General features: G+C 37.1%; 1 protein-coding gene across 10 annotated transcripts in view; it reads left to right on the forward strand.

The window, feature by feature from the left end:
• Positions 1 to 16,556, forward strand: part of TBC1D5 (TBC1 domain family member 5) — a 595,415-nt gene that overhangs the window by 296,919 nt on the left and 281,940 nt on the right. For all 10 annotated transcript variants that reach the window (XM_086386662.1, XM_086381937.1, XM_086380405.1 and 7 more), the window contains one exon: positions 3,685 to 3,748. In XM_086386662.1, coding sequence (XP_086242788.1) covers positions 3,685 to 3,748 — 64 coding nt within the window. The remainder of the gene's footprint in view (positions 1 to 3,684; positions 3,749 to 16,556) is intronic.

Genomic DNA, 16,556 nt, shown 5'->3' on the forward strand with positions numbered 1-16,556 from the left:
ATTTCTCTGACAATTCAGAAGTCAGCCTTTTTAAAATTATGTTGTACTTTTCAGAATTCATACCTAGTATGATATGATACCCTAAAATTAGATTTTTTATGTATAAGCTGATGGCACAATTGAGTAGATATGCTTGTTTATAGCATTATTCTGCTTGCTTTTAATCTAACCAAGTTTAAAATCTTGGTCCTCCCTTACAAAGCAGATGTTTATGTATTAAAAGCACTATTGAAGTCTATTGTAAACCTTCATTTAGCGTGATTTCAACACTGCACAGATACTATAAATGCTCTTAGCTCAACATGACTGCAATAAATGCTAAAAAGGAGTCCAAATTTAATTTATTCTATTTTTGAAATTTAAATCATCATTATACATATTATGGTTTTAACAAGTTAGATACATAGGTAGAATGTTAATTACAAACGGAAAATACTATATGCTCTTTGTATCCTCATTAAAAACAATATAGCTATGAGCATTTTTTTTTTCAAATCAGGCAAATTTGTTTAATTATGAATGTTGTGAACTCATTTTACAAAGTTACTTACCAATTAATGAGAAATAAATGTGTTATGTAAATTTCAAACTGTAATGGTCACAGGTAATTGATGAACTGTTCCTATAAATATATACATTGTACAATCTTATACATATATATAGCAACACACAAAATTTATACACTGTTTATTGTATATAATTTGTATATTTATTTAAAATTTACTCAATAAATATATCGAGTTTATTTTTTGGTTAGTTTACATTAAATATTGAAAACACCTTAAAATCACAATTGTAGTTTTAAAGTTTACTCTGTTGTTAAAATTACTTTTCCAGCAAGTGAAAGGAACTCTTACTTTAAAACACATTTGTTCTGTTGGATCATTTAAAGGTCTTTGTGTGAGAGTACTTTAATGCATTTTTGTGCACCTACGGGTGTGTGTCTGTGAGAGAGAGAGGGGGGGTGGGAGGGAGAGAAGGGAAGATCTGAAAGCAACCCATGTATCCTTGTTACAGTTACAGCTACCTGACAGCTTAGTTCAGGGATCAGAACAGCAAGGGAAAACATCATATTAAACTCTCTTGCACCCTCTGTTGTTATTTTTGAGGAACACTACATTTACCTTCCCATGGTTATAATGGCATTAGATTTATTAAAGTCCGTGATAAAATTAATACTTAATTTACTATACTTACCTCCAAACTATGTTGACAGTAAAGTAGCATTTGTTTTTAATTCTTAGGTTATTTTTTTCTTGTGATACAATATGTTTTTATTGTATAACAGCTTAAATGAAAACTGAACTTTTCTGTTTTTCTTCTGATTTCTCCTGGTTACAACCAGTTTTAAGCTCATCCAAGTGTTTCAGACAAATGCAAATCTGTACTGGATATAGCACACTGTATATGTAATTTTGCAGAATTATAAATCCTGCCTGTTCTTTTGTAAACCTTTCGATTGTCAGACAGTTTCTTTCCAAAATAAAAATCTAGAGCCGTCCATACTAAGATTAAGAATTTATAACTGTAAGGAACAGATGTTTTCATAAACATTTGCTATAATTAATTTCAACTGGAGAATTGAAGGAACAAAGCAGTTTTCCCCACTTTAAAACTTTATTACCTTTTCCCCATGCAGCAAACTTGAAGTCTTTTTCTCTAATATTGTTTAGAGAAACGATTGTACTCCTTATTTGGTATGTTTCTGAGAAAGAAAAACTGCTTTTTTTCCTTATTACCATCCTTGGAAGGTTACATTTAATGTGATATATTCATTTCCAAACAGGTATAAAATGAAGGAAACCTTTGTGATGTATTTTGATGACAAAACTTTGGTGTTTACTGAAAATCTCTTAATTATTTGAAGTATTTTATATTTATTGTGATAATATAAGCAGAGGGCAAGAATATACCATTGGTGAGATCTTACATATTTAAATAATCATAGTCTTTATTTTTGAAGAAGAAAGCTCACATTCTAAATGTATGATATGGTACTTATTCTATACTGCTTGTGGAACGTTTCGCAGGAAGTGTCTGCAAGCTGTTAATAACATGTGTTGTAGGAAATTTTCACTTAACAAGACGGAGGGAGACTAATTTTCCTTAAATTTTTTAGTTTATTTATGATAATGCTATTAATTTTTTTGAAAAGCAAATGAAGTATGTTGTGAGTCATCTTATGGAACCTATGTTTTCAAAGAATTAACAAAATATACTCAACTAGATTGATCTTAAACATTTAAGTGTTTTGGATAATTTTCTTCTATAAAATTTGGCAACATTTCGAATGCTGTAATCATTTTTAAGGTTTTTGTTTAATGAAAAAGAAAAGCCTGTAAGTGTATTTTTAAAAAAACGTAGACTTAAAAGTTCAGTAATTGAGGTCAGACCACTTTCATTCTTTTAAATAATTTAGGTGCAACAGCAAAGATTTTGAAGAGAACCAACATTTTTGACTTATCTGTCAACTATAAAACATGCAAAGAAAAATAGGCAGCTATCATTAAAATTGCATTTTAGCTTTCAAAAACCATTAATGAGCAGCATAATCATAGTAGTAGGGTACCTTCAATGCTATATTCAATTACTTAAAATAATCTCATTTCTAAATGGAAAGCTCTGTAATTACTATTTGACCTAACCAGGACAACTGTGATGACGTTCAGTGATACTTTAGAATGTTCAAGTGGATTAAAAGTATAAATAAAAGTTGGATTAATCATTAAATTATGAAGCTTTAAATATCTTAAATGTGAATCTAACCTGATGTTTGAAATTTACATTATAAAAATTAGGAGTATAAAATGTAATCAGATTCTGATCGATTTAATTTTTTTCTAAGAATAAGTGATATATTTAACAGTAGTATCTGTGCTTTCATAAAAATTATACTTTTAAGTATATATTTAAAATTTTAAGCTAAAATTAAATTTCTTCCAATAATATATATTTTATATTGTAGCAGTTTTTAAAACTTACTTAGCAAATTTATTCTATGATCTTTAAAATGATAGGTATAAATTTGTTCTAATCTGATTTTATGAATATGCTTTTATGGACAAGTTTTTCTTCCTAAAAGTTTGATGTTTTACATGAGGCAGAAATAACTTTAGATGTTGATTTTTTAAACAGGTGAGCCTTTGCCCACAGTTAAAACATAAAGTTTGGGGAAGACTGCTAAGGTGTAATAAAAGCTCTTTAGAATGCATTCTCAGTCACCACCCTTCAACTTTCTTGTGTCCGTCTCTGCAAAGCAGAGTCCTGGAGAGTGGAGGGGGAGGGGCCACGTGGGCTGTATGCCTGTTCTCTTCAGCTCTTCCAGTGGACAGGACACCTTGGCAAAGAGTCATTAGTGTCTGAATTAGTGGTTTACAAGTTTGGGTTTTGTGATTCATAGGAAGATGTCTGTATTATACTTCATTTGTTCCTATTTGTAGTTACTTTGGTAATATTCCTATCTAAGTTACGAGTGGTGGTCTTAGTCTATATTTTAGTGTCAAAATGAACTTTTGGTTTAAAGGGCTCTGATTACAAAAGCTATTTGGGGGAGAGATAAGGGAATGTATGTTTTCTGACTCAGTATACTGCGTGGAGCTGTCACACAGCAGCTTTTCAACTGAAATGTTCAGTTTTATAATCTCCATTATTTCAGTGTTTTTCTTTTCTTTCTTTTTTTTCCAGGAGATTCAAATCAAAATGGAAGAACAAGTTCTTTAGACTCTGATGGGACTTTTAATTCCTACAGGTACGTGATGAATACATAGATATAAAATAAGGTAATGTACAAGATACATAACCTTAGAGGCTTCTAATCCTAGAATAGTAAGGAACTATAACCTATGCTTTAAAACTGTGACAAATGTAAAGAATGCTGTGGTATAAGATTGTCCTGCAGACTTATCAAGTAGGTGGAGTCATTGTAAATATCTGTTGTTACCCTAGAGTAGGATGATTAGAATGAATGCCCATGTATACATGTATTAAACTTCATTATAATCCATTTTGCTTTTGTTTTTCCAGTATATCTGTTACAGTACTAAAGGCTTCCTTTGTTTAAGTTTCTTGCTAATACAGAGTGTATAAAACGTAATCTGCAGTTGCATTGAGTGCTATTGTTAATGTCCTGTTTGGCTCCGTTAACAAAATACCTTATAAATATTGGAGTTACCCAGTCCCTTTTTTGAGTGCTGAAGTGTAATAGAAAGCTTGGAATTGACATATTAAATAATAGGTAGAATCTTCTATCCAAACATGTTAATCACACCTAAAAAGTAGACAAATATAGAAGATATTCACTTCTTTATTTATTGACTGCACTGTGTGGCTTGTGGGACCTCAATTCCCCAAGCAGGGGTTGAACCAGGGCCCCAGCAGTTTGAAAGGGCAGAATCCTAACCACTAGACTGTCAGGGAACTCCCTGTAAACGATACTTAAGTAAGTGCTCATTTGGCATGTAACTGAGGAATGCTAAGATGATAATACATGTGAAATCTATGGTAGAAGTATCATTTTAGATATAAATACTGTTTAAAAAAACCCAAGACAAAAGGAAAATCAAGATGTATTTCAAAGAATAGGAAGTCCATATGTATGCATCAATTTTATTGTTGAATTTCTCAGCTACTTTTGTAGTTTAGCTAATTATAGTAACTAATGGATGTAAAGTTAAGAGAAACGTGTTAATATGAAGGCAGTGTTATCTTGTAGTTTATTTTGTTCTTGAGTAGTTTGAAGATTAAAGTATCTTAGTATTATTGAATGATAATTGTACTTGGAAAATGAACTCCTAATGCAACTTTGCACAATAAATACTAATGTTGTTAACTAATATAGTTTAATCAATGCCTGTCAGTGTTGTAATGGTAGGATATTAATTTATTGTTGTAATTAAAAAGGCAAGATAAAAAGCTCAGGTAGTACAGTATATAAAATGAGCTTTTAATAGTTGGCAGGCCAGTGCTGTTATTAAATAGTATTATAGTATTTAAGGTGTGAAATGAATATTTTTCTACTGAGTAGGCAATAGCTCTTACAATATAATGAGCTTACTTGTGAATTTGACACTTGGGTTAAATGGCAGACTTCATAGAAGCACAGCTCTAGGGTCTATTTTCATATCAGGTTAACAGATAAAACCTAGGAATTGTTGCAGAATCACACTACAGTGGCAACAGAATTGTCAGTAAAGTTCAAAAATGAAAATTATTTTTCCATTAATATCAGAGCTCTTTAAAGCAAGGAGAAATAGTTAATTAGAAAAATGTGAATATTTCAACCCTCAAATATCCTTTAGCCTAACACATCTACCTTTGTATTTAGACCATCTCAGAAATACTGATCTTTCTTCACAGATAATTCTGACTGTCAACCTAGTACCAGGATACTCAAGCTATATATGCTTGTGTCTGGGATAACAATTAGCTTTATTTATTTATTTTTAACAATTAGCTTTAATTTGTTATCTGTAGAATGGACGTTATAATGTCCGATCTGCTTCTTTCTCACAACCGTTTTAAAGGTTGAGCTAGAATTACATAAGATAAAGGCTTTGGAAAGTCTTAGTGCCCAGCTATGGATCACTATTACCCATCTGCATGCCTGCCTCAGGTGAACGGGCACCTCGCTGCCCCAGTGCTCACTGAGCCGGCCATGTGTGTGCCCCCTTATGGCACATGATGAGCTTGTGTTAGCTTTGGAATTCAGTCGTGGTCACCTAAGTCTATATTCTCTCTGTTGTTGGTTTACATTATTGTTGTCTTAGCTTGTCAGTTGTAAGAGGGCATAGCCTTTTCCTGTTGTGGTGGTTTTGTTTTCTGTTTGCTAATATTACCGCAAACATAGTATGTCGGTTCACACCCTGACTCCACATGGAAACTCTGGACAAGTGTTACTCTCAGTCTCCTCTCCTCGAATGTGGGAATAACAAAGTACATTTGTTACAAGGCGCTCATGGGTTATTCTTAGGTGCCAAACGCTGAATCAGCATTGACTGCCTTTATCTTCCAGTCCACGCCATCCTCATCATCGTCATCATTGTTAATCTTCTGAAATTGTAGAAGGTTTTTACAGTGTGCCAATATAGAGACACCAAAAGGAAGATTTAAAAGCCGTATGTCCTACAGGAAAATAACTGAAGTTTTCAGCAGAAGAGAGGCTACTGTGTGCTGTGTGCTGTTGCTTTAGTCCTGTCCGACTCTTTGCAGCCCCATGGACTGCAGCCTGCCAGGCCCTCTGTCCATGGGATTTCCCAAGCCAAGAGCATTGGAGTGGGTTGCCACGCTCTCCTACAAGGAACCTTCACAACCCAGGGATCGAACCGTGCCTCTTTCCTGCTCGGTGTTGGGAGATGGGCTCTTTACCTCTAGTGCCACCTGGGAAGCCCAGAAAGAGACTGAGAGCAAGCTAAGCCCAAGGCTCAATAGTCTGTCTCAGATGCATAGTCCAGGTTGGCTTTGTGTAATAAGCTTGTACACATAGTGGAGATAAAAGGAAGATGTTTTATTACGAATATTGAAGTTCAGGGGTAGGTTTTTGGAATTTTGACAGATGTGAAATTTGCAATCAGTGGGCCCTGACAACAGCCCCATGCGCCTAATGCTCACAGGTTTGTTTTCAGAGGCTCTGAGGTTTCACTTTGGATTTGTGTCTCTAGTGGTTTTGCCTCATTGATTCAGATAGCATACGGCTGCATTTAACTCCTAAGGCACCAGTAGGGTGATTTTATGATGCCCGGGTAATAGACTAAGTCTTTGTTTTGAAAGTTTCTGTTAAAATTTGTTTGTATTCCAACTAGTCTGTAGATGATGTGATAAAATGGAAAGATTAGAAGAATTGAGATGGTATTACTGATTCATGCAGTGTATCCTGTGCTTTTTAAAGACCAGCGTTAACGTCTTCTGTCGTTAAATAATCTTTCTCTGTTTCTTATTTCACCATTAAAACTGAGAGACCCTTGCTCGGTGTGAAAGCAGAGAAGTGGTTTGCGTTCACCTTAGTGGCTGCAGCGTGGGGCCACGTCGCGGGGGCCCTCTCCTGCACCCCCTTCCTCTTCCCAAGGGCAGCTGACCTTCTCCTCTCCAAAGAGGCGAGCCCCTTGCCAGCGCATATGACTACAGACTATTACATTAATCTGTTTAGCTGTAGTACCAGCTGCTTGCATGTTTTTAATTATCTTATTAGATGGTATAACAGTGACCTATGAAATAAATTGAAGGTGAACATTTTTAAGTTTTCCCTTTTTTACCCTATGTTTCTAAATATCTTCATTGATCAAATTATGATATTCTGTAAAAGTTCATTGAAACTGTATATGGTTTTTGAGTCAATGTAATGCTATTTAAAGTATAGTATTATAATTACCAGTATAAAAGTAACATCATTTTGCCTCACTTTTTTATAAGATTTAGGTTGTGTTTATGTGGCCACAAATTCACGTGAAAATTTGTTGCTTTAAGAGTCAGTTTAGAGAAAACTCAGACCAGTTATTGGCATTCTCTGGGAAACTCAAAATATTGCTTAGATTTCAGACAACATCTTGGCATAGTATAAATGGCATAAGATGGAATATAAATTATTGTAGATTATTTTAAAATAAATTTGTCTATTTAACTCTGATTTTTTTTTAATTCCTTGTATTCAGTGGTAGATCATCTAGCTGACCCTAATTATTTTTACAATTTAATCTCACATGGTATTATTTCTGAGTGTATTTCCCCAAACTGCAGCATTAGAAAAAATGTATTATCTTGTGGATTTTGGCAATTGGATACTTTTCAAATAATACTTAAATAGAATGTTGACTCCAAGAGACACAGTTCAAAATAATAACCACCAGTGATTGTTCAGTTATAGGCAATCAATAAAAATTATAATAATTTAGTCAGAAGCTCTGATGTTTAATTAAAAAGCAGGTAGTTGGATGCAAAAAGGGGCTGCAAAATACTTACGTATGTCATTTGGATTAACAGATCCTACAGCTGGCATGATGCGGTGACTTGAGCCTTGAAAAATTTATAGTCTTTGAATACTTTACAAACTACACATTATTTGTTTTTTTAATTTAAGAAACATTCAGACTTTTTGGCTTCCATAGTTTTTTCCCTCTAACGAAAGATTAAGTTTCATATCTCAAAAGGACTTTTGTTAAATAAGGGAAAAGTTTGCTCTTTATATATTTTATTTTCTTTTTAAGGAAGGAAAATGAAAAGCCACTTGGTGCTGACGTACGGGCGCATTATTTCTTGATATTGACCAGAGCTTCCAAGGTTGCCTCCCTTTCTCAAATGGTATTTTCTATAGCTCCTAGAGTCCAAAGTTAAAAGTTTAAGTGGGTTAATAGTTTTTTTTTCAAATTGGTTTAAGTTGGTTAAAAGTTTTTTTTTTTTTTTTTTTTTAATATAGTTGGTTCAACGTTTTGAATTTAAAAGTTGTCTTTTTCTGAATAAGTAAGGAAAACATTAATTTAAACTTTCTTCAGTCATTGAGGAAATTGTAAAAATTAGACTTCAGGTTTTATTGCAAAGACATTTATGTGTCCTATTTACATGTGATTAATAATTTGAAAGGATGTGGGAGGTATCCTTACGTCATTTACATTTATTTTTGATATAGTACCTCTCCCCCATTTGTATGTAAGAGGGTCATGTGTCTGTTGAAATGGAAGTGAAGCAGTGACTCAAAACGTTAGAACTAATAGGACAAAAGTGTACTTTGAATTTAAAATTAGAAGTCTGGGTTACGCTTATACTCTTGGAATGATATAAATTTGTTAATCCGTTATTTTTAGGAATATGGAATTACAGAAGCATATTGTAATATGTTTTTACAGAAACATGATTGTGAAAGTCATACTGTATTAGTTTGGGCTGTTACGACAAAATACCAGAGACTGGGTAGCTTATAGACAATAGAAGTTTATTTCTCACAGTCTAGAGGCTGGAAAGTCCAAGATTAAGATGCTGGTAGGCGTGGTGTTTGATGGAGCCCACTTCAGGTTCATAGATGAAATCTTTTCACTGTGTTCTCTCACGGCTGTAGGGGCAAGAAAGTTCTCTGAGAGCCTCTGTTGTGAAGGGCACTAATCCCATCACTCAGCCCTGAGAACAGTGGCTTCAAGACCCCACCCCCAAACACCATCAGATTGGCGTCAGAATTCAAAGTGTGAACTTGCGGGCTGCATGCCCTCCGTAACGGTACCTACGGAGGAGACGGGCCGGAACTCCCGGCCCCTTCCCTCTCTCATCTGAAGGTCCTCAGGCCTTGCCGTTTCATCCATTTCTCCAGGACGTAGGTTAATAAATAGATAAGAGAACAGGGTCTGGACTGGGGGTTTCTTTCCTGATTCTTAGAACACTTCTTTCCTCACTTTGACGTTATGCTTGTCTTTTGTTGAGAATCTGTGTAATCGTATGACACTGACTCTTTAAGTTCTTAAGAATAAATGCATAATTTAGGGAAACAAGTTGGAAAAAGCACACAGGTAGAAATAAGACAGACTATAAAGTTTGCCTCTCGGCTCCAGCACCTCTACTGAGTGGTCTTAAGCAAGGCCGTCAAGCTGCCTGCTTCCTGGTCACTTCATCTGTGAAGCTGAGTGTTAGCACCTCCTCTGTCATAGAGCCTGTGCGGCTGGACCCAGCGCCTGACGCGTAGTGAGTGACCGTGCCAGTTTCTTTCTTTTGTCTCTCTTTTCCAAAATTCCTTAAAGTTTTAATCAAGTTTTTCACCTAACAAAGTTGGCCTTCATTTCAGAAAAGTATTTTTAAAATTCTATATAGTTCTATATAGTAAAAATATATATATAAAATATATCTAAAATTCTATATAGTTCTATAAAGTGAAGGTCACTCGGTCATGTCTGATTTTTTGCGACCCCATGGACTATACAGTCCGTGGAATTCTCCAGGCCAGAGTACAGGAGTGGGGAGCCTTTTCCTTCTCCAGGGGATCTTCCCAACCCAGGGATCGAACCCAGGTATCGAACCCAGGTCTCCTGCATTGCAGGCGGATTCTTCACCACCTGAGCCACAAGGAAAGCCCCATATAGTTCTATAGTGGCAATAAATGAGTATTTAAGGATAATATCTATAGTTATCTGTAAAAGGTCGGATCTATAGATAGCTACAGTTATCTATAGATTATAGAGGAAGAATATTTAGAAAACCGATACTTCTATTTAGCCTAACATTATCAAATGTTCTTAATTCTTCTTCTCATATGTGTTCAAGTAGCACAGTTAAATGATAATTTCAGAGAGTACAAAATTAATCATTTTATTTTTTGAAAACCAAAATCAGAATATTACCTTTAATTCTTGTCTCCATAATAGAACCACATTTGCGAGAAGAAGAAAAAAAATCACATTTTAATGATGAAGTATATCCTCTTCAAGCAGCTTTATTATTTTTTATGGCCATGGAACTGGTCAGTAGCGCCGTTTCTCTCTCACATATTATCTGTCTGAACTAATCACTGATCACTTGAGGCTCTGAAAATAGGTAACCTTTCACTTAAATTACTAACTGGTTTATTTGCATTTGTAGCCTCAGATTAACATAACCCAAACTGACTTGATCATACATGTTAACAGTTTGAGTTCCTCTCCTTCAGAAGCCCCTTCAAGCCCTTTTTATTGTCTGTAGCCAGGCTTTGGGGAATTCTTTTTTTTTTCATATTTATTTACAAAGTTAACTGCAGGCTCCAATCATCCAAGGCTGTGTAAATGTTTATCTTTGAAAAGACAGGCATACATTTGAAATATGGGAGTAAGCTGCTCTGAGTCAGCCTCACTGTGAGCCCTGTCCTCTGGAAGCACTTAAGTTTCCTCCTGGGTTCCTGGTGGAAATGCCCCGTCAGCCCCACTGCCACCATCTGTAATGTGTATTATTAGCACTCTGCGCTTTTTGGGGACAGGGAGATTCAGTTAAATATTTGATCAATAATGTTGAACTGTGTTACTGGAGTGGGGTGCCATCGCCTTCTCCGCCTGTATCGCTAGGTACCATTATTAATTGTAATATTTTTAAAAGTTCTGTAGAAAACAAATGAAAATTTTCTTCTGGTGCTGAGTTTCAGTCTTACAGTAACATTTCACAGCAACTTTATGAAAATATTCCATTTGTTCATTATGTGGTCATATAATTAATTTTTTTGTGGCATTCATTTGGAAATGCCTGAGTTAGTGAGTGTACAGATTAACAGAATAGCAACTAGCAAAGTAACAAAAGGTCTTTTGTGAAGTCAAGACTAAATTTGGGTTCTTTTGAAGTATATGAACTTTCAAGTAACATAAAATTTCAGCAGTGGCGAATACTTCTGCACATCAACACAGGACTTTTTCTGAAGCATAATCTAATTTGAGCAAGAAGGTCATGAGAAGGTCATGAGGAAACTACTCATCTTCCACTGATGGGGAGCAGCCGTTTTCAAAAATCGGTGATGAAGTACTGCTCCCCCTGGTGTTGCATGGGAAGCAGCGTGCAGACTGGAGCCGGGTCTCCACAGCCCGACTCCTTCACTTCAGTGTCTTCCCGATGTCCAGTGATAAGAGCAGCGATCATCCCTCTTCTTTGGAAGTGCAGCAACATGTCATTTATTTAGATATCAGATTTCTAGTAGCTTCACCCAAGGAGGATGTAATCAGAAACTTAGGAACGGGGAGAAAATGATGAAATAGAAATGAGTTTGTTCATTTAGGTAGAGTTAGTCACAGGGAAGTCCTTCTTTAATATGCTTCCATTTACCTAATTTCTCATTGTTTTAAATAAAAAAAGGCTAGTACAGTTTATGTTGTTGAAATAGGCTAGAGTGTATGACAGTCCAAAGTCTAGTTTGTTGTCTTTGTTTTAAAAAAGACAAACTGAGCAAGTGACAGAGGGGTGCAAATTTAGGATTTCTAAAAGCTAACATATCATTTTACAAATCAGTAGCTGATCCCCTGACAATCGTGGCTATGAGAGAAATGCCACTAAAAATGGAATGGGAAACTCCAAAAGCCAAGAAGTGTTGAGTTAGTTAATGTAGAAGCAAATGGCCATCCATTATCCAAATGTATATAGCATCTGGACAAAAATTTCTATAAGTTTTTGAAATGTTTTGATACTCTCAACATTTTTGAGTTGAGAAAAAAATAACTTATATGGCATATCTTGGCCTTTCGTCATGCTGGGTAAATTAGGTACGCAATCATGAGTTTTGTTTCTTTTCTTTTTTTTTTTTTTTAATCTATAAGTAAGTGATGTTTTCTAGTTTTTTTCACCCTTGATAGGGTTATTTCCTTTTCCAGGGGTCCATGTAAAATTGTTTCCCTAGGTATGTTAGTCTAACAAGTTAGAAAGCACACAGTGACCTTAAACTAAAGTTTATTTGATCACATGGCCCGCTGATTTTCATTTTAAATGGTCATTTCCTGGATCTTGTAGCCAGTCTCTTGCTGAGTATGGTTAGATTATGCTCATAGTTCAAATCTTGGGTCTAATTCATTCCAGTATGACTAATTGTTAGTAACTTGTAGATGGACTGTAGGTGTCATCATACACTTTACTGTCATTCTACGTCTTCCGTGTGTCGGGGGCACATCCCACGTCTGTGTGAGGGGAGGGGGAGGACGCAGGAGCGGAGGGTGGGGCAGAGCGGAAGCTCAGGCAGCGAGGGGCAGTGGGCGAGAGACACGAGGGAGCAAAGCAGACTTCACACGCGTAACTGGTTTTACTGGAGTGCCTTCTCTGTGTTACCTCGTACAGAATCATCTTGGTTTTTGAAACCATCTGTCTTGTCTGACTGTTAGGGCAAGGGCACTTCTGGCTTCTCTCCCCGGCGGCACTGTCTGAGTGTGCGTCATGTGCGTATTTATCTTTACATCCCTTGAGCCTTTGTAGTTGTTACTTTACAAAACGAAACGTGTGTGTGGTTATCGTCCTGAAGGACTTCGTGTTTCACTGTCCGATACAGGAACCACTAGTTGTGTGGGGCTGCTTGAATTTAGGTTTAAATTAACTAAAATAAGGTATATCATTGCTCAGTTGCACTAGCTGTATTTCACCTGCTTAGTGGAGTATTATATCTGACAGTCCAAAACTGTCGCTAACTCAGTTCTTCATTATCTACCACGTGGATATTGAGTTGGAGGCTCAAACTTTCTTGAGTCACAGTTAAATCCATAACCGAATCAAAGCTTGATTGTAAGTTTATTTTAACGAACTGCCTCACCCCAAACTGCCTGCTGCCTTTGTTTCAATGGAGTTGCATCGCATGAGAACATTTTCCACCTAGAAATATGAGGAAATCCATTTTAGGCTTGTGAGTAATTGTGAGTTGTTTTTATGTGTATTTATATATGTATAAGTAATATGCCCTGATGTTTCATTATGAAGGGGAAAAAAAGCTTTAAATAAAAGTGAGTTTTTAAAAATTCCTGATATAGGAAGCAAAAAAGCCAGTACAATTTCTAATTGCCTTTTAGAGTCTCTGAGTTCCCTCATTACCTGTGATTTAAGCTAAAAATGAGGTAATTACAGATCACATCAGTGTTTATCTGGTTGATCCCGACACCTGCAGTCCTCACGTAGCTTACCCAGATCTGGGGCCACACTTAGAGTCTGATGCTGGCATTCCTAATTTATGCTTCTTCCATTTCCTTTGATTTTTAAGTTACATGTTCCTTGTTCTATTTCAATACTATTTTAAAAACTATACCTTTAAAATGTTATAAAGACACATACTTTTTAATGTGGGTATTGGAATCATGGTACAGTCCTTTAATTAAGAGAAATCTTTCCCTAACATATTTCTATGCAGATTAAAAATTTGTGTCCTTTTTCCCTTTGCATTTGATAAAGCAAATATGGTCATAATTAATATGGCAGTCTTTCCACATTTTGGCATGCACTTTCAGTTCAGTTCAGTTCAGTTGCTCAGTCATGTCCGACTCTTTGCGACCCCATGAATCGCAGCACGCCAGGCCCCACTGTCCATCACCAACTCCCGGAGTTCACTCAGACTCACGTCCATCGAGTCAGTGATGCCATCCAGCCATCTCATCCTCTGTCGTCCCCTTCTCCTTCTGCCCCCAATCCCTCCCAGCTTCAGAGCCTTTTCCAATGAGTCAACTCTTCGCATGAGGTGGCCAAAGTACTGGAGTTTCAGCTTTAGCATCATTTCTTCCAAAGAAATCCCAGGGCTGATCTTCAGAATGGACTGGTTGGATCTCCTTGCAGTCCAAGGGACCCTCAAGAGTCTTCTCCAACAACACAGTTCAAAAGCATCAATTCTTCGGCGCTCAGCCTTCTTCACAATCCAACTCTCACATCCATACATGACCACAGGAAAAACCATAGCCTTGACTAGACGAACCTTTGTTGGCAAAGTAATGTCTCTGCTTTTGAATATGCTATCTAGGTTGGTCATAACTTTCCTTCCAAGGAGTAAGTGTCTTTTAATTTCATGGCTGTGGTCACCATTTGCAGTGATTTTGGAGCCCCAAAAAATAAAGTCTGACACTGTTTCCCCATCTATTTCCCATGAAGTGATGGGACTGGATGCCATGATCTTCATTTTCTGAATGTTGAGCTTTAAGCCAACTTTTTCACTCTCCACTTTCACTTTCATCAAGAAGCTTTTTAGTTCCTCTTCACTTTCTGCCATAAGGGTAGTGTCATCTGCATCTCTGAGTTATTTAAACCATTTCACATCAGGTGCAGTTTTCTTCCTGTGATTCCACACCTTTAGATATTCTTCCCATCTAATTCTGATCTTATCCAGTTTAAAGATCACCTTTCCTTGGCCTGGCCTTTAGTCCTGCTCTTACTCTGGTCAGACCTCAGAGACGAGATGGCCTTGGCTGACTGCCCACCGCTGAGAGCTCCTGTGCCACCCTCCCCTGATCCCAACTGCCCCTTCTCTGCAGCGACGTCTCAGCCTTTCCTGTGGTGGCAGCCCTTCTCTGTTCCACTCAGCAGCTTCATTATCTGCAAGAGCCCAAGTTGTGCCTCTTAACCAAGTGACTGGAGGCCCTCAGTACTAGGCTGTGGGCAGCCTGTGACCTCTCCTCAGTTACTGTAGGTGCTGGGGTTTCTTGTGTTAGCTCCATAGAGACATTATTCCTTGTCTAATGAAGGCCAAAAAATGGGGTAAAACCATTATGTAAAGTATACAGTAGAGTTTTTTTTCTGTGTATCCTCATTTGGAAAAGCAATTCAGAAATTTTTTCATTTCAAAATTGTCATGTCATTTATGCAAGCTTCAGGTTACAAAAATATTTAAACAGTTAAATGTAGAAGGTGCTAACCAGTTTCATATTCAATTTATGTGCATATCTTGGGAAGTATATGAGATTTTATTTTCTTGGGCTCCAAAATCACTGCAGACGTTGACTGCAGCAATGAAATTAAAAGACGCTTGCTCCTTCGAAGGAAAGCTATAACAAACCTAGACAGCATATTAAAAAGCAGAGACGTTACTTTGCTGACACAGGTCCGTCTAGTCAAAGCTGCGGTTTCTCCAGTAGTCACATATGGATGTGAGAGCTGGACCATAAGGAAGGCTGAGCACTGGCGAATTGATGCTTTAGAACTGTGGTGCTGGAGAAGACTCTTGAGAGTGAGCCACTGAACGTGGTTTCAGGGACCCGGTGCCTGCACTGCAGAGACAAGGCCGCTAGGTGGCGCCAGGGCATGTTTATGCGAGGTTTCGAGGGCCTGGTCTCTATAATCTGTTCCATCTGAGCCAATTGGCACCTGAACATCCCCTGTGTTCTTAACCACTCAGCATCTGTTGACTTACCTTCTCAGTCCAACTCGTGAAAACATATCTCTATACTTTTGGACTTCATGTTCAAGACCTAAAACTGTAAGGAAGGAAATACAAGACACATTGCTGTCCTGCCCTCTTAGGGGCCGTTTTTGTCTTCTGATGTGTGGAGAGCCATGCTTCCCTTGCTGTTGTCAGCCCCGTCATTCAGGACGGTCTGTCCCGTATTCTCACTCTTTCTCTCTCATGACAATTTACTTTTTCTGAGACTCAGTTTTGTCATTCATAAAGAGGGGTTAAAAATACTCAGGAGGATCGTTGGAAAGGTTAAAAGTGATTTACCCAAAATATAACACATCATAACATGAATGGATTTTTTTTTTGCATTTTGAGAGCATCATTGCTTGATTTTTGCTACGACAGACTGTACAGGTTTATGTCAGACAAAGTTGACAACTATCTCTTCTTCACTCTCGTTAGTTAAACGGAAGCGCCCACGCCAGCCCCTCGGTGCCCCATACTCTCCCCGGCCCAGGGCTGTTGGCGCCGCGGGTGTCTGTGATTGGAGAGAGCTTCTCTTTTGCTCCAGACCCCCATCGGGCTCACTCCCCGCGCTTTGTCCTTCATACACTATTCAACCTCTGGCAGCTCAGTTTTTGGGTGGCATTTCAGTGCCTGTGGGGATGCTACTTACCGTGTTTTACACTGAGTTTTTTCGATATAAAATTATTTCTCCCTCCTCTGAACTGCCAGAGTGCTTTGCCTTAATCACATGATTATTGGTTTTCACATCCATTTGCTCCCTTAA

Source organism: Bos grunniens, chromosome 1, assembly GCF_055505025.1.
Source record: "Bos grunniens cultivar Pamir isolate PY7600 chromosome 1, Bosgru_T2T1.0, whole genome shotgun sequence".
Taxonomy (NCBI): Eukaryota; Metazoa; Chordata; class Mammalia; order Artiodactyla; family Bovidae; genus Bos; species Bos grunniens.